The 27,820-nt window shown below is 42.3% G+C and overlaps 3 protein-coding genes and 1 non-coding gene across 7 annotated transcripts; 2 read left to right on the forward strand and 2 right to left on the reverse strand.

Annotated features, from left to right (window-relative positions):
• The first annotated feature begins 642 nt into the window (after positions 1–642).
• On the forward strand, positions 643–21,859 carry mlx (MAX dimerization protein MLX). 3 transcript variants are annotated; one of them, XM_054758656.1, is made up of 13 exons: positions 643–865; positions 1,062–1,305; positions 2,476–2,576; positions 6,946–10,097; positions 13,894–14,224; positions 14,853–14,978; positions 16,709–16,748; positions 16,836–16,922; positions 17,510–17,619; positions 17,711–17,810; positions 18,975–19,074; positions 19,153–19,351; positions 19,439–21,859. In XM_054758656.1, the coding sequence occupies exons 6-13, from the start codon at positions 14,940–14,942 to the stop codon at positions 19,493–19,495; spliced, it is 732 nt and encodes a 243-aa protein (XP_054614631.1). In that variant the 5' UTR covers positions 643–865; positions 1,062–1,305; positions 2,476–2,576; positions 6,946–10,097; positions 13,894–14,224; positions 14,853–14,939; the 3' UTR covers positions 19,496–21,859. The 3 variants fall into 3 exon arrangements, with proteins under 3 accessions (XP_054614631.1, XP_054614632.1, XP_054614630.1); XM_054758657.1 differs by having other exon boundaries at positions 1,222–1,305; XM_054758655.1 differs by having other exon boundaries at positions 643–1,305.
• Positions 657–14,320, reverse strand: fmnl1a (formin-like 1a). Its single transcript, XM_054758653.1, has 25 exons — positions 13,891–14,320; positions 11,972–12,055; positions 11,335–11,421; positions 11,141–11,211; positions 10,072–10,155; positions 9,823–9,987; positions 9,648–9,756; positions 8,433–8,509; positions 8,258–8,351; positions 7,409–7,483; positions 7,205–7,315; positions 6,962–7,111; positions 6,758–6,859; positions 5,600–6,287; positions 5,403–5,527; positions 5,132–5,334; positions 4,819–5,053; positions 4,679–4,747; positions 4,535–4,615; positions 4,342–4,471; positions 4,098–4,261; positions 3,923–4,024; positions 3,754–3,846; positions 2,626–2,731; positions 657–2,553 (listed from the first exon to the last, which is right to left on the reverse strand). The coding sequence occupies exons 1-25, from the start codon at positions 14,074–14,076 to the stop codon at positions 2,489–2,491; spliced, it is 3,456 nt and encodes a 1,151-aa protein (XP_054614628.1). The 5' UTR covers positions 14,077–14,320; the 3' UTR covers positions 657–2,488.
• On the reverse strand, positions 17,820–26,218 carry psmc3ip (PSMC3 interacting protein). 2 transcript variants are annotated; one of them, XM_054758659.1, is made up of 8 exons: positions 25,075–26,218; positions 24,782–24,882; positions 24,312–24,401; positions 24,110–24,221; positions 23,129–23,274; positions 22,919–22,972; positions 21,927–21,986; positions 17,826–21,821 (listed from the first exon to the last, which is right to left on the reverse strand). In XM_054758659.1, exons 1-8 carry the CDS (start codon positions 25,154–25,156, stop codon positions 21,765–21,767), a joined length of 702 nt encoding a protein of 233 aa, XP_054614634.1. In that variant the 5' UTR covers positions 25,157–26,218; the 3' UTR covers positions 17,826–21,764. The 2 variants fall into 2 exon arrangements, with proteins under 2 accessions (XP_054614635.1, XP_054614634.1); XM_054758660.1 differs by lacking the exon at positions 24,782–24,882 and having other exon boundaries at positions 17,820–21,821; positions 25,075–25,142.
• LOC129171814 (U2 spliceosomal RNA) lies at positions 26,164–26,354 on the forward strand. Its single transcript, XR_008566846.1, has one exon. It is a non-coding gene; the product is annotated as a U2 spliceosomal RNA (small nuclear RNA).
• The last annotated feature ends 1,466 nt before the right edge of the window (positions 26,355–27,820 follow it).

Genomic DNA, 27,820 nt, shown 5'->3' on the forward strand with positions numbered 1-27,820 from the left:
CACCGACACAACTCCGGGTGTGTGTAGAGTACTGTAGTGTGACATATTGTAAGAACACACAGCATAGATCTATTATATATATATATATATATATTTAATGACATATCACTTTATTAGAGAAAGTATCGATGGTGCAGATATTCATTTATCAGTGTGGATGCCATGACTTTTATGTGAGGAAAGTATGTTTTTTTTCCTGTGAGAAGACGAAGTTTTGTATATAACTTGCTGTGGTTGTGTGTCCAATAAAGTGCAGCTCTCTTGTACAGTTTCCTGCCTTTCCTCTGTGTGTGTGTGTGTGGGGGGGGGGTAATCGTTGCATCAAGACAGAAAAGAATTTAGAGTGAAAACGATGTAATACACAAGGCACACCTACGTGTGGCGCTGTGAACAAATATAGGCGGACCCACGGAACACCGAACCATAGAAGAAGAACAAAAAGTCCATCGTCTTCAGCTTTTCAAGGTTTTTTTAGACTTACGAGAAGTGGAATTACTTCTGCGAGTCGTTAAGGAGCACAAGACAACTAAATGTGAGGAGAATGTCGACTTAGGTGAGTTATATCCGTCGAAATATTTTGAGATTATTGGTTTATAGTCACAGCTCACTTTTGGTCACGTGACGGCGACCAGGCGGCGGTTTGTCGGTGACGTCATCGTTCGCAACGACAGGCCTGCGTTTTTATATGTTCCGGCTCTGGAAGCCATTTTCAAAAAATACCGTTTTGCGTGACGCCGTTCCTGTGTGGATGAGAGGCTGAAATGATAAAATACCGTTTGACCTGATGCCATTTTGACCTGAAACGTTTCTGTGTGACTAGCCCAGGGGGAGCAAAGAACGCACAACATAGTCATTACTTTTTCAGGTAAAGTTTATTTTGTTATACAGTGGAACCCATTTGTATGCAATTTTCCTGTAGGAAACTGTCAAGCTGTGGCCATCATACAACCTTGAACTGTACAGGCAATATGGAATTCGTGATCGCACAACTTGAGAGGTTCCCATTTTCATTTTATATGTAAAAGTGACTTTTTTACATGAACAGTAATGTGTGTCCCTAGTGCCCGTTTATACACCCACCAGGAGAGCTTAAAATGACAAATCTTAAAATGACACCTGGAGCTCCGCCAACTGTCCGTCAGTCATCTGCAGACGTGGGAGCGCGTAAGTTGGATTGTTTTGTTTTTCTTCACCTAACCTAGCATGATGTTGCTGTTATAGGGGGTATTCTGACAAAGGGGCTCAACCAACCCAGGCTTGGTGCTCAAGATGCAGCTCAACAAAACCCAAATTCCCCAAACAGAGGTAAACAGTACTGCAACGGTAGTTATCAGCTAGCTTTGTCAGGTCCGGTTCTCGGCTTTGTTCTTAGGGAGCGTTCACGAAAGGGGGCGTTTCACACAGAAGTACAGCGAGGGAGGATCACTGACAGAATAATGCTGAGCATGTAATGCCTAAATTAATACTGATTTATTATATTAACTATACTCTACTAGTCTTTTCATTTATCAACGCTCAACATTGCGCTATTTGACATTTTAACACTTATCCATTTAAAATATAAATTAGAACAAGAACTTTTCTTTTTTAATCTTTGAAATGTCTTGTTGTACCTCACTGTGACCACTAGATGGCAGTGTTGATGTGTTTTGTGGCGACCTTTTTTTTAATTTTACAATTTTTTTCCTTGTTTTCTTCCAGTTGCTCAGAGTGCTTATTCCTCCAGCAAATATTGTAATATAAGAAGACTAATGGACTGAGTACTTACGCAGAGACTGCTGTGACATTTACGTCCGCTAACGTTGGCCTAATTATTAGTATTTTATATTGTATTTTATTCCTGGTGCTCGTGTGAGCGTATTCCCTCATCTGAAAATCGATCTCGCTTATAGATGGATAATATCATCAGGGAATGCTCTTCTTTTTTTTTTTTTTTTACATTTTTTTCTCCATGTCCCCTCGTGGACTGCGTAGATTATAATAAATGGTGGCGCCATCTCCGAATTAGCTAAACAGTGAAACAGTGGCATGTTCATAGACGATGAAAGCCTGGACATTACCTGGTCGGGACCAGGTTATGAGTTTAACCTAAGTTACCATGGTGATACGTCTGTTTTAAATGAGCGCTACCTTCGTAATGTTGGCACTCCCATAGCTGTGCTAGTGTCGATAACTAACCTCTTTGTGTTACGTTGCATCAAGGCTAAATTACGCTATTGTGTAAAAAAAAACTATAATATGGTACATTTAAAATCATTTTGTGGGGTGGGGTAATTCATGTGTGGCCCTGCTTGTGCAAAATCACAAAAACACTGACTACTTTTTAAAACGATTATTATTAGATAACATATGCCTCCAAATGTCCATTTTCTAACTTCTTGATTAAAATGAAGGTATTGTATTTACAAGGTCAAATGTCAACAAACATTCATGTTTTTTCACTTAAAGCTGCTTCCTGTGTGTGTGTACTTTCAGCCTTGGGTGTTGATTATGTGTCCTGGCGCTGAGCTGACCGGCGACCATCCGTGCGGCGGAACGGCGTGGTCCTCAGATCTGAGCCGAAATAAGACGAGGAGGTGAGACACACAAACACATCAATGAATACGTCTTTAAAAGAGTTGTTACCTGTGATGATGTCCTCCAAAGCTCCATCTTTGCCTTCACGCACACCGGGCTGCACCTGCTTCCTCTTCAGCTCGGCTATAAAGTCCAACTTAGGCATCAAGGGACCCTAAAAATCATGAAAATGACATTTGACCCTCAAAAATACACTTACAACTGATAAAATTTTGGGGGTGATTAAATTTTTCAAAAGATTCTTTAACATTGCGAGATAGGACCATTTTCGGCGCACAAAAAATGGTCAGAGCAAAAAAAAAAAAAAAACAGGACAACTTTCCAACAGGCCGCACGGTGGATGAGTGGTTAGCATGTTGGCTACAGTCACGAGACTGGGCAGACCTGGGTTCGAATCTCGGTTTGGGCATCTCTGTCTGGAGTTTGCATTTGAGTTGTGCATATGGGTACTCCGGTTAATTGGCGACTCTAAATTGTCCATAGGTATGAATGAGTGTGTGAATGATTTGTCTATACGTGCCCTGTGATTGGCTGGCAACCAGACCAGGGTTGCCCGAAGTCAGCTGGGATAGGCTGACTCCAAGTTTCCAACAGTTTCCAGATAATGGAATAATGGTGGATACTATGATCCAGTAAATTGAAGCTATAAACTTGCAACCAACACCATCATATACTATAGCCAAGACACTGTGGCATCTGGAGTCTGCCAATGGATTTGTTATATCTTCAAAAGCTATGGCGCTAGATCCAGAAAAAAAACGCCCTTCCGGAAAATTTTTGTAAATAACTACTGAACCAATATTGGTATCATTATGAATCCAATGCTAATTGTATGTTTTCTTGGTCAAGGAATCTCAATACGTAGATAAAATAAATGTAGGACTAATATTTATGGTGTAAATCACAAAATGTAACAATATTATAATGAATTGTAATAAACTAAAATAATTACATAATTAAAAACAGAAATAAAATTAGAATTTTCCTTTATTGTATTGCATTTCCTTGTATTCAAAATGATCCAAAGTTGATTCATATTATTGTAATGCAAAGATATGTTTGAGGTGGTACTTGGTTTGAGAAGTTTGAGAATCATTGGCTTATAATGTTCGACTCGACTCCAAAAAATCCCACCCCAAGTTTGAGAAAGGTTGCTAGGAAGCAGTGGATATTTACCCGTTGACCTCCACTCTTGGTTGGTGAGCTATCTCTTCCTTCGCTCACATCCAGCTCCGCCTTTTTCTTCTGATGAATCTCTTGCTCGGCCTTCTGCAGACCAACCGAAAAAAGAATCGTCTTTAAGGATCGATGCTCCGCACGGCGACAACGTCCCGACATTCCTCACCTTGTAGGCTTTGATGAAGCGGGAGAAGAGCGGGAAGAATGTGGCCGGCTGTGTGGTTTTGGGGTTCTCACCAAAGTACTCCACCACGGAGCAGTAGGCCTCCTGGAAAGGCCAAGATGAAGTCAGCTGAGGTGTTAGCTCGGTTGTGAGGACGGTGCGTTGAAGGCTTCTTCACCTGCGCCGTCTTGCTGTCTTTCATCAGCGACTCCAACTGCTCGCTGTTGCTTTTGATGAACTCCTTCAAGACGGGGCTGTCGTCCTGCACCAGGAACTCCTTCTTGGTCATCTCCATGCCCCGCTCCAGGAAGCGGATGTCCTGCAGGATGATGTCCAAGGACACTGGCAAAGAGACGCAGGTTTCTTGGTAAGTGGAGTAGAACGCAAGGATGACAAACCTGGATGGGGAGACAAGGGCATACCGAGGGCTGCTTTGTCCACAAAATGTAGCTCTGTGTAGAAGTTGGCCAAGTCTGGGTATTTGTCCAGGATGATATTGGTGATGAAGTGGAGCAGCGTCTGCGAGCGGTCGGTGGACTTTGTTTCCAGAAGCTGAAGAAACCAAAGTTAATAACCTGACGTCACCCTACCATTTATACGACCAGAGCTACTTACGAGGTCGAGACTTTGCAGTCTAAAGCCGTAAGCCGCCCCCCTCTTGCTGCTGTTCATGTAGTTCCCAAACGCCAACACGATCTAGGAGAGCACGATCACATTAGGACCTGCCTGAAGACTTCATTGCTGATCTCTTTGCCTCACCTCTAAGATCTTCTTTAACTTGGCGGAGGATTTGATGGACATGGACGCCGCGATGATGGAGTTGAGTTGCTGCAGAGGACGTAAAAACTATACATCAGTCCAAGATCTTAAGGAAGGCTGATTGAGGAGGTTGGACTGACCGGTTGAAGCCGCTTGACGCTCTCGGGGAAGTTCCCCATGAAGGTGAGCGTGTTGATGCGCTGGCTCAGGCGAGGAATCTTTCCAAAGTGCAGAATAAACCGGTCCTCGTCCGTCAGCTCGTCGAGGGGTCGCCCGTCATTCTCATAGTTGAGTAGCAGCTTCATCTCAAAGTCTGAGGGTATGAAGTGCTCCAGCAGCTCCAGGAAGTCGATGGACAAGGACTGCTGGTCGTACCTTTAAGGAAGGAAGACCACAGGACTGTTTTTTTAATCCAAAGACAACTCAACGGAATCGGAACAAGGCGGTCCGTACATCTCAATGGCGGTACAGATTTGTGAAGGACTCATCCCGCCTTTGCGTAAGGTGATGGCCAGGTTCTTGGCCTTGTTTGCATCAATCAAAGATGTCTTGCTGGGGGACTTCTGCCCCAACTTCTTCTTGACTTTAGACAGATCTGACGGGTTTCCCTGCGCCTTCGTCTTGAACTGTTCCTCAAACATCTCCATGTTCAGCTCCTACAGAGACGGACAAGATGGTACCGTCACCTCAAGAGATGTTCTCCATCAGGTTAACGCCTTCTTACCTCCAGAACTTGTTCGTCATCCAGCTCGTTAAAAATGGTTCCTGTGACCTGGTTTGGTTTCAGAGGCTGCCAGTTTAATAGCGGCATCCTGAACTTGGTCTGAATGGCCTTTTTGCTTTTCAACCCTGAAGAAGACAAAAACCGTGTAAGATCTCAGCAGGGTTGGGATTTTCAGTAGTTTCAGGTCCTCTCCTTACCAGACTGAGTGTTGGGTGCTCCAGGAGCCGGAGGAGGGGGTGGTCCGGCCCCAGGTGGAGGAGGCGGCAGTGGTCCAGCCCCAGGTGGAGGAGGAGGGGGCCCGACCCCAGGTGGAGGAGGTGGTGGTGGTCCGACCCCAGGTGGAGGAGGAGGAGGTGGTCCGACGCCAGGTGGAGGAGGAGGTGGTGGTGGTGGTGGCCCTCCTCCAGCAGCTGGTGGAGGAGGTGGTGGTGGCGGTGGTGGTGGTCCTGCTGCTGCAGCAAGTGGAGGAGGTGGGGGTGGTGGTGGTGGTGGTGCTCCTCCAGGTGGAGGTGGTGGAGGAGGAAGTGGTGTCTCTCTTCCAGGACAAGATGCTGGAGGACCATGAGGACGAAGTGGAGGAGGCACTACAGGACGGGATGGCGTGGAGGAGGAGACTGTGGCGCTAGGCTGAGGCGCCGGTGCCAGAACGTAATCAGTCACTGTAATGGGCACCACCTGGATGTCCAGGCCCCCGGAGGCGGTCCGTCCCAGGCGGATCAGCCCTCTCTCTTGCAGCTCATGGATCTTCTGCTCTAACTCAGAAGGCGCCTGAGGAGTAGCTACGTTCAGACGCTCCCGCTCTTTCTCTCGCTCCCTGTCCAGCTCCTTCTCCCGTTCCCTCTGCTGCAAGGTGCTCACCTGAGAACACGAATCTCTCAGGCTTTCCTGCGAAGGACAACCACAAACTTGTCAGCTGTAATCTTCCCCTGATGCCATGACATCATTGCTGTACCTCAAAATAAACGTCTTATATGGTATCTCCTCAAACGGATTGCCTCAATTTGTCCTATTGTAGCACACATAGTGGAGGTCTTTGGTTCTTTGGAGGTTCTTTGGACAACACATGAGAACCGTATTGGGAAACAAATGAATAGACCTTCTCATTGAATAACATGAGAAAGTGTTCCCAAATTTTTGAATGGCACTGTACATTGGCACGGTTTTACAGTCGTGCAGCAAGTCCAAATATAGATCAGAGTATATAGCTCACGCTCATGCTAATAATAACAGCAATATATTACATTTATATATTTCCTGAGTACTCAATAAAATAAAAATTTAAATTTCAGTTGCAAAAATTAAAATGGAAACATTTACGCATCCTTCAAATAAAGATTTAGTTGAATAAGTGTTACCTTAAGCAGCTCCGTCTCCTTGGTGGCCTGCATGAGTTGAGTCTCAAGTTCAGAAATCTTCTCGACAGTCTGAGTCTCCATCTCGTGGAGCTGAGCACTGAGCTGGAAGCACATCACAGGAGCATCTGGTCATGCATACCGAACAACACCACTTCACTGAATACGCTGACATGTTCCTCTCGTTCTAGACTTTTGCAGTTGAACCTTGACATTGTGGTCCTGCAGTTGGTCCACATGATCCAGCACGCCGCCTCTGCTCTCAGCGTCCTCCAGCAGAGCACCAACGTCCAGCACGTTGTCCAGGTAGGCCTGGATCTGCACCTGCAGCTTCTCGCTCTCTGTTTCCTTCAGGCTCTAGTGCACACACACGCGCACACACGTCTTTACAATGCAGAAGCAAGTAAAAATCCATATTTACACAAAGTTATTATGAAAGAAGCATCTCACGTCCAGATACTTGTCCAAGCCCAGCTGAGTGAACTCATACTGCAGGTGTACGCGGAAATTCATGTTCTCCACAGAATGAACCACAATGTTGATGAACTGCATGCAGGCCACCTGCAAACACATTACATTATTACAGCAATCTACATCTCATTAATTCATCTGTCTAATTAATAGCGATTGAGAACATGTGTGCATGTGGCCCACCATGAAGTCAATGTTGCTGTCGTCATTGATGAAGTACTCCATCAGCTTCTCAAAGCGGCTCCTCTCCCTGCTCACCTGAGGGAGAAAAGTGTCATGTGTGCAAGAATAATATTAAGATTTATTTAGATTATTTATATATTATTATACATTATTATATTTTATTACTTATTTAGATTTAGATTATTACATTATTGTTAGATTTATTAGGATTGTTGGTATATATTTATAAAATTAATACTCATATTAGTATAAATATATTACTGCATTTTATTATAAATATTGTATTTAAATATATTTTACAAGAAATTTAAAAGCATGTATTGAAAGAATGTTAAGAATTACTAAGATTTTTAAATGAGTAAATCTAATATAAAATGCAATTGTAAACCATCATAAATTACAATTATTGTATGTAATGTTTACAATACATTCAAATATTATACATTACAAAGACAATGCAAGCATGCATTTTGAAAGTAGGGAGCCAATTTAATTGCGGTTACCAGGGTGCATTTTACGTGCTGCCCACACGGGGCGCACCAACAAGGCAAGTGTGTCTCATATACAGTACCGGTGAAAGTCTGGAGACGCTTGCTTATGCTATTGAATAGGAAAGTGTCTCCAAACTTTTGACTGGTACTGAAAATGCACGCGTTAACACACAATGTAATGTATTTATTATAAACAAGGTGGGGTGTCTTATATACAGTGCCAGTCAAAGGTCTGAAGACGCTTGCTTATGCTATTGAATGGAAAAGTGTCTCCAAACGTTTGACTGGTATGCTACCTGCAGGTGTTAGAAAATGAAAATGTAAGTAACACAATGCAATGTATTTATTATCTTCTGACCTCTCTGAAGTTGTCAAACGCAGAGAGGATGATGTCATGTCCTCCTCTGACCAGGCACACGGCAGCCAGCAGCTCCAGGACCAGGGCTTTGGTCCTGTCACGGCATAATGATGGCGCTCAAACACACGCTTAAAAACGCACCCCTTCAGTGGCAGGCTAAGAAACACACACTGACCTATGATTCCTGCTGTGTAGGCTGAGCGTGATCTCGTTGACGCAGCGCAAGTGCGTCATCACCAGGTTGAAACCAGACTGAAAAAAAAGCAGCGTCAGTTTGAGTGTCATGCTGTTTTTGCATTAGGGGCAAGTCGGCGAGTGCCCCAACGCTTACAGCAGATGCTTGCAAAAGCTTGTAACATTTTTGTCCATGACCATTGATGACTCCTCTCTTTTCTAGTCCTTTTTCTACTTCGAATGTCATCATGATTGCCAATCTACTGTCGTGAAAGGCTACATAAACAAAAACAAAAAAAGGTCAAGAAAATGCAAAAAAAACAAAAAAAAAACACTGAGAAGTCATTCTAGGGCAACGTCAGCCCTGCCCCCAATTTGATATTGAAATCATAAAGAAAAAGCTTTGTTTTATGTTCCTTCAAGCATATATTTCTTGGCATTCCCAAGTGTGCATCTGCATTCGTGTGTCCGACTGTCTTCCTGCTGACTCTCCTCGTCCTTTGTCTGCTGTGTGGGGCAGCACAACCCTCTGCCCCCAAGTTGATAATCAAACAGTTCTATTTTATAATACTTACAGTATAGCATGTAGCTTTTGGCATAGTTTACGTCTGTCTATCTTGGTTCGATGGTCCTCCTGCCACCTGTCCCTGTCCTTTCTCTCCTGCCTGGGACAACACAAGCCCTGCCCCTGCCGAGGTAGTAGCTTTGAGCCACGTAGTGTTTTGGGTTTTTTGCATATTTACTTAGTTTTCATCTGTCTGACTTTCTCAGACAGTCTTCCTGCAAACTTTCCGTGTCCTTTCTCTCCTCGTCTCCTTAGGGCAGATCGCTGTGCTGCCCCAAGTTGACAAGGAAACGCCTTCTGTCTTCTATCTTTCTGCCTTTGTCTTCCTACCTACCCTCCTTGTCCTTTCTCTCCTGTGTGGGTCAGTACAACAGTCTGCCCCAAGATAATAACAAATTACTGGATATATTTTCAGCACAATTTACTTAGTATACATCTGTTTCGTGTTGTCTGACTGTGTTCCTGCCGACTCTCCCTGTCCTTTCACAACTTTGTTTCACGATGAAATAGGAAATCTATTGAAAGAATTCCGCCTAGCAACAAGGGGCCACACAAACGTGAGCGGGGAAAAGAATTACAGTGGAATTTTCTTGTTTGACACTCTTACATGAAAACACTTAGAGTGTTCTGCAGGGTGGAGGCGGGCGCTACCTGGTAGTTCATGATCGCTCTTAGACACATGATGCACACGTGCACGTCATCTCTCTGGCTGGGTAAGTGAGACTTCTTCAGCATCTTGTTTCCCAGAGTGGAGCTAATCCTGTTGGCATGAGAACATTAGCACCATGTCCAACGCTGCCCTGCGGCAGGTGTGCAACCTCCTCACCTCACAGTGAGCGCTCGTGCCGCTCGGCTCATTCCGTGAGACTGCAAGGAGCCACTGCCAGGGGTCGTGTTGGTGGTCTTGCTCAAGTCTTCGATGGACCTTCCATTGAGGGTTCTTGATCGGTCGGCCAGGGTGCTGCCGTTTTCGCTGCTGTCCACGTCAAACCTGAAGACAACCAAACATCTGTGGTGGTGACCTTCCTGATGGAGGAACAGCTTCCTTAAAACTGCGGCTGCTGCTGCTACTCACAAGGCATCGCTCTGGGCCTGGGACAGGTACTCCACCAACACTTCCAAACCTTTGTTCTGTTCGTTGAGGAACTCCTGAACCCAGCTACAAGTCAGAAACACAACACGCACACACACGAGAACCATGTGATTTGTACCAGCCAATCAGCAAAGGACAGTAATGACAATGAAGAAAAACACTGAAAATTTAGCAATATATGAAAAATGTATTGTACTTATACAGTATGCTGGTAATTATTATTGAAAAAAATTTACGTTAGCAAAATAGAAAAAGTAAGGTAATGTATATAATAACCTTAATAATACAGTAATAGTATATAATACCTTAATTGTAGTATTTAGTATCATGGTAGTTGATTTTTGTTTGTAAAAATGTGTAAAAGCAGTTTCTTTGATTCAAATAATTGAAAAATGAAAAATATTTTCTTCTGTATTTTTGAATATGTATATTTTTTAATAGTTTTATTTTTTGGACGAAAAAAATGTTCTTTTGCAAGACGTTCAACAAATCCATGTTTAATTCCTAAGCATCTGTGTACCTAGAAAGTGCTATATTACAAGTAAAATAAAAAAGAATAATAAAATAATTATTATTATAGTGATGTAGTGAAATAGTCAGCTGTTTTAATATGTGTATTCGTGTGGTTATTTTTATGTTTATTAAAACATTTATTTGGTTGTACGGTATCAACATATACTGCTGTATTTAACCCTAAAAATTTGTAATCTTGAAAATAAATGTTAAAAAATAATTTTTCTGGCGTTTCAATGCAGAAGCACAATCACTGTGTAGTTGCTCCACCTAGTGGAGAAGTTGGTCAATTACACTTCCATTAACCCTTTGACCCTTTCACAAATTGTGACAAAACCTGAAAGTGAGTGCAATACTATGATGCATTTACATGTAACATTTAAATATTTCACAACACGGACGTGGAAATGAAGTTCAATGAAATGAGATGTCGCTTGACAAGCGGCGTAGAAAATGGATGGATGGATGGATGGATGGATGGATGGATGGATGGATGGATGGATGGATGGATGGATGGATGGAGATATTGCTTGCTCACCCAATGTGGTTGGTGCGAAGGGATATCTCCAAATCTTTGAGGACCTTTGTGGCCTCTTGGATTCTTTTTTTCTAATGAGGAACATGTCAGATGTCAAACAGAAGCATCCACACATGCGCGCGCACACACACACACACGCAGACATACACGAATGTCATTGTAAATGTGAGTTGGATGACGATGCATTCACTGACCCTGCGGGCCACCACCACTTGATCCTGGTAGAAGCTCTTGATCTTGGTCGGATAGGTGGACGGAGGGCTTTTCACCTGGAAACGCTCCTGAGAGAGAGGAGTGAGAGTGTTAAAACACTCCCTCCCAAAATATCACACACACACACGAGCATGAGCAGATGACACCGTTGCCACGGCAATGCTTTGATGTTTTAAGACTGTGCTCTTAAACACGTGTTATGTTATTAGCATACTGAAATATGCATTCTTTGCCATTTAAAAAAATAATAAAATATAAATTACATGAAATGTAAATGAAAATCAAATCACTGCAAAAATATAAATTAATTAAATCCAATTAAAATTAAATAAGTACAATTTGATATCAAACTGTGTTACATTTTATTCATTTAATTACAGTGTAACTGATCACAGATGATTAAAATTAAATAAATACATATAAATTACAATTACAATTAAATAAAAATATAATTAAAATATTAAAATTACATTTAGTTGTACTCGATCATAGACAAGTTCCAATTAAAATTTAATAAATGAAATACAACTAAATAAAACTACAAAGTAATGCATTAAATCTAATTAAATGCACATCATAAAAATGTAGTACATTTAATAAAACTTCATTAAATTGTACCTGATCACAGACAAGCTCCCATTTCTTGTCGTTGTCATATTGACTCAACAGCTGTAGTTTATCAGGCGGAAGGTTCATGTAGCTCTGAAAGACAGTAACATTATTGTTGACAACATCATTACCATTACTTCATCTATGTAGAATGTGGATACAAGTGCAGCTCCTTGCATTTTTTTTCCTATGACAAATGTGGTTGTTTAATCTAAACTTCATCCAAGCTTTGACTTTGAGGCCAAGTGTTAACGTTCACCTGTAGGCCTCCACACCTTAAAAAACAAAACTGCACCCAAAAAAAAAGGCGAGAACGGAAATGACTCTGCCGGGGAGTTGGCGTCTGTTGATGGGGTGTCACTTGTGGTTTGGTGGTTAAACGAGCTGCATTTGCTTGCCGTGGCGTCAGATGATGATCACTTTAGAAACAAGGAGTGTGATGGTTGAGTTTGCTAAACATTAACCCTCCACTGGTCGCACTTGCTTCTGACTTACAGTATATAGCTGAGGCAGGAAGTGGGGTCATGCCCGGCTGAAACAGCTTTGAGGGCGAGGCCGTGAAATAAAGGAAAAAAACACCTTTGTTTATTCCACCAAGAGAGCAGAATGTGTCAATATTTCAAAGGTAAAAAACAACAACACACAATTACTGGGAGTACTTGTTTTTTTGTCAGTACAAGTTAAATATGAATTAAAATATGATATATAGATTATTATTTTAAATTTAAATTATACTTAGAATTATTATACTATAAATTTAATTTACTAATATAAAATTGAAGTTCATTTGAAATTAAATTTTTTTACATTTTTTGTAAGAAATATTTTATTGAATTTTCACAAAATCAGTGTTTACAGGACATTTGGAAAGAGAACTAGACAAATTGAATTTAAATAAAATATTTTAACATGTTTTACAGAATCCGTAAATATGACAGAAAATGCTCACCAAGTAAATAATCCTTTGAAGATGCCATACAGGCAGGAAGAGGAACAGCATGTCGGCGAGCCTTAATGCTTTCCGCTACTTGCTATTTGTGTCAGCATCTGCTTGGTAAAAATAAATTTGAATGGACTTGATATTGAATTATCAGTCAAACACTTTCTATGTGACAATAACTTCCATTTCCTGTTCTATGGTTACCATCACACTTGTCCCTTGTGCCATTGGTACACAGCTGCGGTGGCATCACACCCACAAAAAATTCCAAAAACACACAAAAGCGAAATGCACATGCCTAGTTAGATGATCAGGATCAATGATGACTTTCGAGACGTTTATTTACAAATTGTGCCACTTTTGGGAGCGTTAGGCTTTGAAAGTCCACCTGTATATTTAAATATAATAACACATGAATTGTTTCTATTGTGTTTTCCATTATCTAGATGTAATTTATTCTTTGATTGGCTGCGAGAGGTCACATGGTTCCACTCCCTCACTTCTCAAGATCCTCTTCTTAAGTTAGCAACTATGATGATTTAGTTGCATAAAGGATTATATTTGTGTTTACATTAACATAATTGAGAAGTCTGCAAGGGCGTCTAAACAATATTTTACATTTCACACTGAATAATTGTGTTGTTTATGATGATCTGAACATCATGCAGCATGTTGAAAGCATGCTGCTTTCCGGTCTTATGGCCTGTGGCGGTGATGCATTGCCCCACTTCCCCCTGAGGCCCCCGCACGCTCGTCACACCACCATCGGCGAGAGGAAAAGTGACTTTTTTTCATTATTTTTTATTTATGGCAGGCAAAAATATTTACTTTGTGTGTCGCTGTTGCCCCCAAATGAGCGCATGTGATTAATTATTCTTGTACAACAACAATCAAAGCTTTAGATACTTTCCCATTTAATAGTATGAGCAAGCGTCTCCAAACTTTTGACTGGTACAGCATATGTAAAATAAAGTTGTGCTCCACTCACCAGGACCACATTGAAGCGCTCCTCCAGCTCCTGCTCGTCAGGCTTGGGCAGCTTAGGGGGAGGCGGCTGCTTCTTCTGCAGCGCCGGGGGCGTCGGCTCACTCATCCCAGACGAGACCGAGCTCCTGGCTTCACGACCGTCAGGTGGCTCCTGTTGCTCGGCGGCCCCCGTGGCAGCATTCCCCATCACTAATCTCCACAAGTAATCCAGGAGGAAAGCCGTGAACAAGCGCCTTCTCCTTAGAAAATCAGTTGCATACCAGAGTGGGCGAGAGCAAGGAGGCCTAAATGAGGCCTGTTGCCGGGAGGAAGTGCATCCTACAGGTGGGAAGGAGGTAAGATGGCAGTCTTCTCCTGGACAAACACCTTCGGAGAGTTTTGAGTGCTGAGCGGAAGGCAAGCAGAGCGTGACACACTCTGTAAGACAGACAGAAAACCACACAAGCAGAAAAGCAGAAGAGTGACTTCCTGCTGTAGAAAGAACACAGGGTGGAGCGTAAAGAGTCAAAGGACTGCTAGGGTTCAAGCAAAGATGCAGCAGGTGGTGGATGTCTAAGGTTCAGCAGAAGAGAAGCAGGGTTGAGTTGAGTAAAACATTATAACCAGCATAGTTCCACACTTCAGACCACTTTAACTGGACCAGGGATCATGTGTTTTGGCCCTTACCCTTTGCTTGAGGCCAGCTTGCCTTTGTGGCAGTCAGGTGATCCAAATGAAAGGAACCTGGGGGGAGGGTTGTAAAACAGCGGCACCCTGTGCTAAAAGCCGGCTACTGCATCCGGGGCTGCGACATTCGAGGGCTCTTAGGGTTAATGGGAATGCCACACACTTCAGTTGAAATGCTTTGTGGCGACAAACAACAACAACCGACGCTCTACAGTTCACAGAACTCTCAGCGGCGTATACCGATAATAATCTTACTTTTTGTCTCCCAAATGGGGATTGTGTTTTCTCTTTGTTCAGTTTGACTTTCTGATTGCCCTCGACGGTCGAATCCTCACTTTTTCAAAGGAGCACCCGAACGCACCACCGCTAACGCTCATTTCCAAAATGGCGGACCCGACGACATCGCCCGAGGACCACAGGAAGGTAAAGTTCACCCTTGTGATCGTATAAATTCATCATCTTTAGTCGTTTGACTCACACTTCCCTTGTGACATCAGTGACAGCCGGCGAGGCTGCGTTTTAAACTTTTTGCCCTCGCTGTCAGTCGCTTTGTCTTTGTTGTTTGAGCTATTGCTGTTGCAGAGCTCGTCGCTTATGTGAATGTTTATTAGGCAGCTAGCTAGCAATGAACATTTCGCTTTTTAATAGTGTTTATGTTGTAGGGCTTGTGATTGTTACAACAATACATCTATTTTGAAGTAACATTAATCTTCAGTTTACTGTGAGTGAGGGGTTTTAACTTATTTTTGGGGCGCTTCCCAGCATATTTAGTGTGTGAGAAGCTGTTGGCATAAAAACATTGTTGCTGTTTCATGGTCAAGCTGTCAAACAAAAGATGTGACATGTAACTGTGACGGCTCACGCTTTCATCATGAGTGCCCCCAAATTGATCTTTTTATTTTTCTTCAATATTTTTAAATAAATTGTTTTATTTGTATTTATCAGTATATGTGGAAAAATCATAGCCCTGATCCAACATGTAATCAGAAGTCATCCCCACACAGCCACTAGAGCGCACACTAGCGATGTACCATATTCACCCTAATAGAAGAACTGTATCCAGTATCCACCACCATAGTCTGCATCGGGGGTCACCAACCCATCCATAGCAATCCACCAGTTGATCTTGGGGACTTTGTCAGTCGATCGCGAGAAGATTAGGAAAAAAAATGTATTATTACAGCAATGCCCTCCCCTCCCGGAGTGTGACCAACAGGTACGCATTTTGACCACTGAACACACCTGTACGCCTCGTCGCTCTTCAGGCATGCAACCTGCAAGCTCCATCTAGGAGTCCAGAGCCCCAAAACCCGGCCGGAGGTACCAGCGCATGTAAACCGGCTCACCTCGCCCAGCTAGCAACAAGCTTGCAGAGGTTGAGAGAGCGGGAGTGACAGAGCGCACTGATGTGCCAGTGTACACAGTAGTAATTATTGCATGTAATGTGGCTCAAAATCTGTCATGGCTACCTCAAAATCAAGGCACAAATATAACTCCATAGATGTGCACCTTTGAAAAAATCTTTGAGCTGCAGCGACGCGGCTTGTTAGTGCTGACTACTGTAATACATTGACCAGCCCTTCTCTCCTCAACCACCATTGCTTGCCCACGACACTGATCCAACAAGCCAAATAGAGTTGTAGTTTGCTCATAGGTGTGGCCCGGGGCCATCTGCGGCCCGTGGCTCATTTCTCATTGCATCACTGAAGAAACAAAATAAAATTTACAGTAAAAATAGAACAAAAGGCTGAAATGTTGTCACCAACCCATGTTCACGGCAGAGACCAGGGATCTTGGGCTCAAAAAGGTTGGTGATCACTGGTCTACATACATTTTTTTTAGCCTAGAGATGTCATTTTTCCAGTGTTCTCATGCAATTTACCTTTTTTTTTCTATTGACCTTTGATTTGTCAAGAAAATGACAGTATATAGAAGACATTTGAACTGGACTGTTATATTTCAAGTGACTATTGTGTGGTGGTGTCCTGATTTAAAGAGCGAAGTTAGCAGTGATGGTGGTCCTCATGAAAAGAAGTAATCAGGCCAGTTCTCAGTGGGCGCTTTAAACATCATTGTCCACATGTAGGCCAGCGCCTTTCATCATCTTATGTCCCTCTTTTTCTATTATCTTTTGTTGCCTGGCGCTGGCTCAGCACGCAGATGTGGTGTTCGGCGACGCCGTCTTTGACCCTGGTGAGTTGTCGTTTGCATGTGAGGTTCAACTAGGCCTCGTAGGTTGACGCAAAAGACGACGATGATGATAATGAATGTGTTCCGCAGGTTTCTTTAATGTCGCCAGGAAGGGGAGCACTGTCTCGCGAGCCAACAGCATTGGCTCAACAAGTGCCTCTTCAGTACCAAATACAGGTGTGTGCTTTTAAACACAACTGTGTGAATGTTGTACTCAGCAGCAGCATCCTGCTAGGTTAGCCTATTTGCTGAAGAAAATCAAAATGATCAAACTTAGAGATCCCACCTCTGTACCTGACTGACAGATCGTTGGCACATCACCAGGCTTTGTTTAAGCATATGTAGCGAATGCTTGCCCCCGCAGGTGGTGGGTCTATGGGGGGAGATCCCGTGTGGCTTCTTCAGGCTGGGTATGGCCAAGCCCCACGGGTGAAGCCCCATTGTCCCACATCCGGGCTAGGTGCGGTCCTTCCTTTTGCTCTTGTTCATAGGGTCTTCTGAACTGCGAATTTTTTTTTTTTTTTTTTTTAACAAACATGTCCCTTTTCTCTCAAAAGTGTAGCAAACGAGGGAAATGATAGATTTTTCTCACGTTTGGTGCTCCTATACAGGCCTTAAAGACTCACATTACTGTCAGAAAGTCATTTAAAAGACACTGTTGCATAATAAGGGACCTGTAAATCATGTTCACACACTATTTGTGGAGAATGCGCAGTGGGACACTTATAAATGTAGGCTTACTTTCCCTCGCGGCGTAACAACAGACGACGAGGACAGCGACTGCCGGCACGAGACGTCGCACAAGAACTCATACAAAGATCGGCGGAGACAAGCGCACACGCAGGCTGAGCAGAAGCGACGAGACACTATCAAGGTGACACTGCAGTTTCCCTTCAATTGGGCGTTTAAACTGTACATTCAAATGATGAGAAGCAGACAATCTTGTACACCTTTCCTTCTTTCAGAAAGGCTTTGATGACCTGCAGTCGGTGGTGCCAACCTTCCTGCAGTCGGAATCTGCGGTGGGAGCGCAGAAGATCAGCAAGGCCGTCATCCTGCAGAAGAGTAAGACACCTAACATGGCTGAACATATCAAACATTGTAGGGATGTAAAGCTTTGTGGTAGATGATTCGAGACGCATCTAGATACACGGGTTACGATATGATTATATTTTAAAAAGAGAACGATTCGATAGTGTACAAACGATTCAGTACGCTTCAACGATTATATTTGTTGATGTAGACAATAATCTTACATTATAAAATAAAGAAGCCAATTCTATAAATCCACAAGCATTCTGTGAGGCAAGGGTCCCCAACCACTGGGAAAAAAACACTTTAAAAAATACTTCATTTGTAAATAACTACATCAAATTACATTTAAATTGATACACATTTTGGAAATATGGGCCATTACTTTATTCCAAAAAGTCATCCAGTTTTTGCACCTGTCCCACTTTGACGGTCCTTGAACGCACCATCTAACTTTCTCCCGTGCTACTATACTGTATATTTCCTGTTTTTCTTTCACCTCATATTTGGTCCCAAATGCTGATACTATGTTGGAACTGCATAAAGGTAAGATTTGGTGACCTTATTGAGTGCGAATGTGCATATTTGTGCAGTGCACCTCTCAGGGAAAACAAACTCTAGGTTCGTACTGGTGGATGGTGGCTCTGTATTCGTTTAGTGCTTTTAATTTGATGTTGTTACTGTCTTATTAATTGATAAATTAGACCGCTATAATGTACGTATGTTTTTAATTATGCGTTGAAAATATTACTCGGTGACTAGCTAGTGCACTGCTAATGCTATTTACATTCATTCTCGTCTTCAGTCATGGTCACATTGACAAAAGCCCCCATATAGCTGTCTTTGGCTATGCCTGCCAGTAACTAGCAGCTCGTAACCCAGATTTTAGCTTGCAGTTCAAAGAAAAAAATTAGCTGAGAGACGACTCGCATCTAAAAAAAAACACTTTGGACACTTGTATGCCAAGCTAGCACTGTATAATTGACAATAAAAAAATGCTATGTGATGCTACAGTGCTAACATTACACTCAGTTTAAAAGCAACATAATATTAGGTTAGTGTATTCGCTGAAGGAAAACAAAATAATGCGACTTAACAGCTCCCCCGTCTGTAGCTGACAGGTTGTTGACAGCATCAGGCTTTGTTTTAAGATGTGTAGTGAAGCCTGCTTTAGGTGTTTTTGTTAAATGTCTGCAGCCATCGAGTACATCAATTTTCTTCACAAAGAGAAGAGGAAGCAGGAGGAGGAGGTTTCCCGCCTGAGGAAAGAAGTGACTGCGCTGAAGATCATGAAAACGTGACACTGATCCTCCTCTTCCTCTGCCGTGTTGAAAGTCAGCATGCAGGTCCAGCGCTGATGTCTTCTCTTTAACAGGAACTATGAGCAGATCGTGAAGGCCCACCAGAACCACCCACAAGGGGACAACCAGGTGTCGGACCAGATGAAGTTCAACATCTTTCAGAGCATCATGGACTCCCTCTTCGACTCCTTCAGCAACTCCGTCTCAGTCAACAGCTTCCAGGAGCTCTCAGCCAGCGTTATCAACTGGATCGAGGAACACTGCAAGCCGCTGGTAGAGATCTGTTTGGTCCTCCGCCACCAGGGCTGTTTCAACCTTGCCTTGACTTGACTTTTTTTTTTTTTTTTTAAACCCCTGTAGATGCTGAGGAATTTTGTCATCAGTGTGCTGAGACAGCTCAGTGGTCAGCTCTACTGACGCTGGCTTTTGGGACTTTGGGTGTCTCCACCGCCGCTGGACGACGTGGGTCTGAAGTCGCAATGGTACATCGTACATAAGTGTATATTTTAGCCACGTTTGTCTCATTTTGACATAAGCTGGTGTTTGATATTGTAATGTGTTGGAAGTGTCAGGTAGGTTTTATAATGTAGCGTGGACTTTATAAAAGCCAGCAGACAGACACAACATCAACGCTGGCCTTCTTTTAATGTTTTAATACTGCCATCATGTTTTTAAGAGCAACATGTGTAATAGTGTGTGTGCGGGTTTCTCTCTCAGGGTTGGAGACTCACAGTGTTTGTGAGTTTCTGATGCTAAATTGCGCAGGTGTGCCTAATATTGTGGCCAGTGAGTGTATAATCGACAGGACGCACACACTGTCCGTGTTAAGTCAATTGCTGTGGAGTAAAACCAAGTCATTGCTGCAGCGATCGCTATCCAGGTTTTCTATGACATACTATATTTGTAATGCAGGTGTTGCACCAGGATGTGGAAAGTGTTCTTTCAGTCCCTTTTGGGGCGACTCATTTTTTATTAGTAGCAGTTGTTACCAAGACGGGGTTCTCAAAGCGCTGTAAAGCCAGCATAGAACGTTTGTTTGTAAATAGATGACAGCACGGGCAGCGTGCATGTTGTGTGTATGAAAACCTACTGGTGAGTTGTCAGTCTTTGGCCGAATGCTAGAACATCAGTAATCACCAGACTGGTAAAGGAGAGCAACAAAATAGCGCACTGTAATAGCAACTCTATACCAGGGGTAGGGAACCTATGGCTCAGGAGCCATATGACTCTTTTGATGACTCTCTGACATTTCTTAGCATGATAACATTTACCGGTACTTATTTAAAAATTTTTTGCTTACAGTACATTTCAAAGTACAACATTACAGAAATCAGTGTTAAAAATAACATTCAAAATATAAAACATTCTTATGTATTTGAATCCATCCATCCATCTTCTACCACAGTGCATGTGGCCACAGAAAATGCCAGCTGCCCTTCCAATATTTTTCCGGGTTAGACACCAAAACTCCATTACTGGATAATGTGGAGCCTACTCGGGTTATTGAGAGGTCAAGAAGTAAACTTCCCTCCTTTTAGTCAAATAGTCAATCGTTTTTGCCATATAACATATTCTTCGTCCTTTTCACGAAGAATATGGCAAAAAGATACGGCGTATGGCGCAAAACCATGCAGCACCAAAAGTCGCATTAATGGTAATAAGTATTTAATTTATTATTGGTTAGCTTCAGTAGACTTATAGATTTATATTCTAAAATCGGTCTTTCTTACAAACACACACATTTAGTTGTATTCAGTGTTAAAACATATGGCTCTCACGGAAATACATTTTAGAATATGTGGCTTTCATGGCTCTGAGACAAAGAGGTTTCCTACCCCTGCTCTATACATTAGGTAACCGATGATTGTATTGACCAACAACACAGCCACACTCATCATAAATGTATTTTATTTAAAAGCCTCTCCCTTCTAGATAATGCCGACAAGTAGGTGTAATAAACTTGATAAACAAAGTGCTCAGGCAGAAAGTTTAGCCTCCATTTCCCCTTTTTAACTTCTGGTGTGCCTCAGGAGTCTGTCCTATGACTGCTCCTATTTCTATACAGTATATCAATACATAGCCTCTTACTAGTTGGAGTTAAAACACATTTTCATATTTACAGGGTCGAGTGCACATGAAAGAACTGTTTAGTGCCTTGCTCAATTGCGTCAAACTCAGGAGTGCTTGAGTAGTGAAATGGCACCAACCAGTGCCAATTTCTGTATCTTTTGGCCCCTCATCCGTTCCTTCAGCCAAAATTCTGCCTTTTACTAGACTTGTTTGGCAATTTAGTTTTACTGTCTGTTCTAAAGACCTGCAATAATGGGGGTGAAACATTTCTGTATTTTAATATTTATATAATTAGACACGTTTAAAAACACCAACAGAAGCTCATCTGCTTGCACATCTGTCCATTTGGCATACCTTTTATATTTGCTAAATTATTCTTCTCTTGCCGCTTGACACTGTATGTGCTGTATGTGTTTTCTGTGTACTGCAGGACGTCTCTCCTGGTTAAATAAATATGCCATTGACCAAGTCAACCTGTCCTGAACATTTAATAAGGTGGAAGTAGTACTGAATGCTTCATCTGAACGATATCTGTCAGTAAGAGGAATTGAAATAAACTGTACCAACTAAATCATTCAAGGTCCAACAGTGATTGGTACTTTTACATAACATTACATCAGACAGTCGGCACTACCACCTTACAGTCCTCATCTGTCTCCACACCAACCTCCTCCTGAATGGGGGGAAAATGCATTGTACTCGCAAAACTGCTTCTGTGACTCACTGAGGGGAAAAAAAGATGATTTTTTTTTTTTTTTTTTTTTTTTTTTTTACCCACCAGAAATTCCTTCTTGCTCTTGGGGTATCCCTCCAGGATTGTGTCCATCATGTCTGAAGCCTGGACAGGAAATTAAGAGTTTTTCTGTTATTTTCAATAGATTCTACAAGACTAGTTCACTTAAGGGGCGTTTACACTTGCGCACATTTTGCCTCCCCATTGTCCCACATTTTGCCGAGGCAGTACAGTACGTGTCATTTCAGTTTACGCATAAATTTTGCACTTGCCACGCAATTTGTGGCTGAAAACGGTGCGCATTGGCACAAAATGACCACACTCCCGCATGACTTATTTACAGTACCCCTTGTCAAGTACGTGTAGTGCACGACAATACGGGCAACGTGCGCTGTTCCCACATGGGTATGCATTGTCTCCACCACTTCCCGCATCTGAAGCAGTCGTGGCATTATTTGGTCCTGCTGTGTCCCGAGTGATGCCACGCAAAAGCAGGCATCACCCCGAGCTTCATTAATTCCTCTGTTTGTAAGGGAAGAGAAGAAGCTCATGCAATAAAGAAAAGGTAGTCTGTATTTTTTCACAGAATAAACTACAAAAAAAAAAAAAAGACAGTGTGGGGGAGGGAACTGCTGACTAGAACACATTGCTTTGGCCATTATGATCACTTAACAGAACATGACAAGGAAGATCCAAGAGGCTGCAGCAATGACTTGAGAATGTCCCTGACTTGCTCTAAGAGGTGGTGGAAAAGTGAACCCCTTCATGTGAATGAGGCACGCTTTCATACGCACCGCCCGCATTGTTTGCACACGATGCGATGCGTTCACCTTGCATTCACCACTAGTTCATGGAAATTATGCTCGCCACAAATTTAGGACCTTCCAAAATGTTCTTTGCAAACTGGCACGCAGCCCTGCACAGTTTACACATACTTGACATTTGGTTACCAGTCTGCTGACTGGCACGCAAAATTGCGTACCACTGCCGGGACAAAATGCGTGCAAGTGTAAATGCCGCTTTAAAGTCAACCTTACCAGTCGCTTCCTCTTGCGCCACTCTCTCACATAAATGTTGTGTTCTTTCACAACCTGAAAATAAAATATTTGGGGACAAAACTGGGAATTACAAATTGCAAAAAAACAGTAAAGTACAAATGATTTGTTCCATTAGAAACTGGACAGGTAATATTTCACCATCAACTCACAACTGGTCATTTTTAAAACAAAAAAAAACCCTTTTGGTACCTTCTCTTTTTCCTCTGGTGTGACGTGATTGCTGGCGGACTTTATATTCTTCAGGCGCTCGCGGCTTGATGAACACTCTTCTTTCAGCCTCCCCATCTCTGACATCATTTCTTCTGTGGTAAGGCTGCTGTTGAGCTCCTTCAGTTCTGCAACAAAACAGCACACCCATCATGGGAAATAACTGGAAATGACACATTCTCTTCAGACACTTGAGTGGGAATGCTAAGTGCACTTTAACGTCATGGAAAAAGGAATTGAGGACTTCAATGCTGCTTAATAAAGGGGGTTATGTGGAAATGTGCCCCCTAGCGGCTGTGGGCAGTATCACGACAGAGGAGCAGCTGCATAATTATTTAGCTGATACATCCATCCATCCATCCATCCATCCATCCATCTCCAATACCGCTTATCCTCCTAGGGTCGCGGGTGTGCTGGAGCCTATCCCAGCTGACTTAGGGCGAGAGGCGGGGTACACCCTGGACTGGTCGTTAGCTGATACATTTTTTTTAATTTAAAAAACATGCTCGTTTTGTTGAATTTGTTAAAAATGGCAGTGGTATAATGAGGATAAATATGTTTTAAAAATTGAAACTTAAGAATAATTAAACCTCTTGATTTTTTTCCAACGGTATTATTTCATTTTAATTGTAATTATTTTAAAATTTTTATATATATATATATTTTACAAATTGTTAAAGCAGAATAACAAGTAACTAGTGTCAAAAGAGTTGGCATACCAACAATAATAGCAGCAGTACTACAATACAATACAATACAGTACAGTACAATAGCAGCAGCAAGTATTGGAAGTTCAAGACTGTAGAAATATGGAGAAAAGTTGTTTTTATTGTTACTTTGAGTTCTTACTCCCTTGATGCATGCCTTGCTTTAGTTTGCTCATGTGGTTAAAGAAAATCGGTGTGTTCCATTTTAATCATCATACCGTTTAGGCCCATAGAAGCGTGCGTGTGCAAAGTGTACCTGCATCCAGCTGTCTGCAACTCTGGCTGAGGGCCTGCACCTCCTCATTGAGCGCTGAGATGCGACAGTCCATTGCCTTCAGGTCTGCATCACTCACATCTTTAAACTGAGCCTGTGAAGGAGGAGAAGAGCAAGTCAGCTTCTACTAAAACATGAGCATCCATCCATCCATCCATCCATCCATCCATCCAAGTCAACCCACCTGATCAGCAAAGTAAATCTTCTGTTTGCCGTAAGTCTTCTCCTTTATCTTGCCTTCCAGGACCAGCAGCTCCATGGCTTTGACCACTGCCTGGTGACAACACGTTTACTCTGCTCAGATGGGAAAAAAAAGAGCCCAAATCCTAACCCGAGCCCCACCTCCAACCCTCCAACAACTCTAGCCTGAACCAAAACCCTAACCTTGATGAATTAAGGTGCACAAATAAAATTCAGTGGTTGGCCATTATTCTCTATGGTTTGTGTGATTTTTTTTTTTATTTTAGATTTTTTTGTATGCCAAAAGGGTAAAATCTTAAATATAGCGAAGTAAACTACTTTAAGAAAACATACTTTAGTAAATAAACAAAAATGACATAAAAAGTGCAAATAGAGAGCAATGCAAGTACATGTAATTGGTTACAATAGTCACAATGCGTTGACTTTTTTAGTCCGTTGAAGTACAAATCTCACCGTTTTGCCCAATCCATGCTGCTTTTGTAAATTACAGAAGACATCCTGGGCGCTGTAAGGACGGTTCTTGGCATTCAGGTAGGCCAGGATGACCGCAGCACCTGTGAATTAAACAGCAGGTGAGCTTTGTCATCTTTAATTGTCCAACCAGCCGTTTTGTACATGCAAAAACATTAGCTAAAGTTAGCTAGCATACACCGTCCTGCACGTACCATTAGTGGATAACGTCCTGACTAAAACGTCTACATTATACCAAACTAAGCTTGCTACAAAAAACAACATACACTACTTACCGTTATCCTTTTTACTCATTTCCTTCTCGTCCTCTGTCTCTTCCGTTCTTTCCCAACTGAGTTTGGCGCACAAATCATGCATCCAAAACAATCGTCTATGCAGAAGATGTATCACACTTACATAAGTTTCTCGTCGTAGCTGAAACGCCTTTCTTCTATTGGAAATAAATACAGAGTGAGCGCTCGTACTACTCAGAGCCTACGACTGCCGGGTTGGCTTATGACATATTTTACGCATTTTAAGCAAAGCCGCGGGCGTTTTAACTCACTTTTAGCATATTAAGCACACCTGTTAACTCATGTTTAAATAGTTTACCGTAAATTGCACGTATTTCAACTTTCAGCAAAAAATACTGTGGGGTTTGTATGACCACTTGATGTAGTTTGCAGTATTCGAGGCTAGATGTCGCCCTTGCTTACCTTTTATCAATAGCGCAGAACATTTTGTTGACTAGACTCTCCTGTTTTGCTTTAACAATCAACGCATACCTGACGAATTGACGTGATGTATTTCACCACTCATCTTTCTGTGGATCCTCCACTCCACGTTAGCCCAATAACTGCTACGTGCTTCTGTTGTACGAACTTTGTTGTACTGTGTGTGTTTTATATGTCATTTTAATGTAGTTGATACTCCGCATCACTGGGTGGCGGTCGCGTTACTGTCGGGGTGGAATGAGTAAGAAACCGGAAGTAGTATGACTTGGCGGTCTCGGTACTTGTATTAAATGTTAACCGCGCGGCTACTTTGCTTTTTGCAACATTGTAAGACCAACGTTTGTGTTTTGTATTGACTGTTCATTGTTTTTGTTGGGCGTATAAGACTCCTTTGATGCGGTTGTATGAAATGTTTACCGCCCCTTCCTATTGGACCAATGGGAACCACGTGATCTTGACAAAACAAGCAATTCGCAAAGATTTCAGTCATCTAAAGTACGAAAACCAACGTCCTTGCACATTTTATTAGTTATAATGTGTATGGTTGTTGTTTGGCGTACTGATGCTTGACGGTGATGTTTGGCGTGAGTGTAACCGTCACTTTAGTTTGTTGCGTCCAGAATCACCTCTGTCCCTTTTTTTTCGGTAAGTATCGCTTCTCGGCCTTTTGGCTAAGATCAAGTGTAGTATCTGTTCTTATCAGTTTAATATCTGATACGTCCCCTATCCGGGGACCATATATTAAATTGATTTTTGGAACTGGGAGATGGAATAGGGGCTTGCTCCGTCCACTCCACGCATCGACCTGGTATTGCAGTACCTCCAGGAACGGTGCACTCCCTAATACTGTTGATGATAATGAAGGAGAATATTAAATACACTCAAGATTTACCAGAATGTATACAGATATGATTTCACACAGTATACTTCCTTCAGGTTGAAAAATATATTCAATTAGCATTTTGCACATTAAAACATACAAAAAACCACAGAGAAGAAAACAACACACTTACCCATCAGACAAAGCCCAGCAATTTAAAGTCAGTGCACGTTATTATTCTTCACAAGCTTCAAAGTGACTTCTATTGTGCACTACTATCCTGCTTCTACTAAACGAGGAAAAAAAGACAGTGTGGGGGAGGGAACTGCTGACTAGAACACATTGCTTTGGCCATTATGATCACTTAACAGAACATGACAAGGAAGATCCAAGAGGCTGCAGCAATGACTTGAGAATGTCCCTGACTTGCTCTAAGAGGTGGTGGAAAAGTGAACCCCTTCATGTGAATGAGGCACGCTTTCATACGCACCGCCCGCATTGTTTGCACACGATGCGATGCGTTCACCTTGCATTCACCACTAGTTCATGGAAATTATGCTCGCCACAAATTTAGGACCTTCCAAAATGTTCTTTGCAAACTGGCACGCAGCCCTGCACAGTTTACACATACTTGACATTTGGTTACCAGTCTGCTGACTGGCACGCAAAATTGCGTACCACTGCCGGGACAAAATGCGTGCAAGTGTAAACGCCGCTTTAAAGTCAACCTTACCAGTCGCTTCCTCTTGCGCCACTCTCTCACATAAATGTTGTGTTCTTTCACAACCTGAAAATAAAATATTTGGGGACAAAACTGGGAATTACAAATTGCAAAAAAACAGTAAAGTACAAATGATTTGTTCCATTAGAAACTGGACAGGTAATATTTCACCATCAACTCACAACTGGTCATTTTTAAAACAAAAAAAAACCCTTTTGGTACCTTCTCTTTTTCCTCTGGTGTGACGTGATTGCTGGCGGACTTTATATTCTTCAGGCGCTCGCGGCTTGATGAACACTCTTCTTTCAGCCTCCCCATCTCTGACATCATTTCTTCTGTGGTAAGGCTGCTGTTGAGCTCCTTCAGTTCTGCAACAAAACAGCACACCCATCATGGGAAATAACTGGAAATGACACATTCTCTTCAGACACTTGAGTGGGAATGCTAAGTGCACGTAACATTAGTGGTTAACGTCCTGACTAAAACGTCTACACTATACCAAACTAAGCTTGCTACAAAAAAAACATACACTACTTACCGTTATCCTTTTTACTCATTTCCTTCTCGTCCTCTGTCTCTTCCGCTTTCTTTCCCAACTGAGTTTGGCGCACAAATCATGCATCCAAAACAATCGTCTATGCAGAAGATGTATCACACTTACATAAGTTTCTCGTCGTAGCTGAAACGCCTTTCTTCTATTGGAAATAAATACAGAGTGAGCGCTCGTACTACTCAGAGCCTACGACTGCCGTGTTGGCTTATGACAT

Source organism: Dunckerocampus dactyliophorus, chromosome 18, assembly GCF_027744805.1.
Source record: "Dunckerocampus dactyliophorus isolate RoL2022-P2 chromosome 18, RoL_Ddac_1.1, whole genome shotgun sequence".
Taxonomy (NCBI): Eukaryota; Metazoa; Chordata; class Actinopteri; order Syngnathiformes; family Syngnathidae; genus Dunckerocampus; species Dunckerocampus dactyliophorus.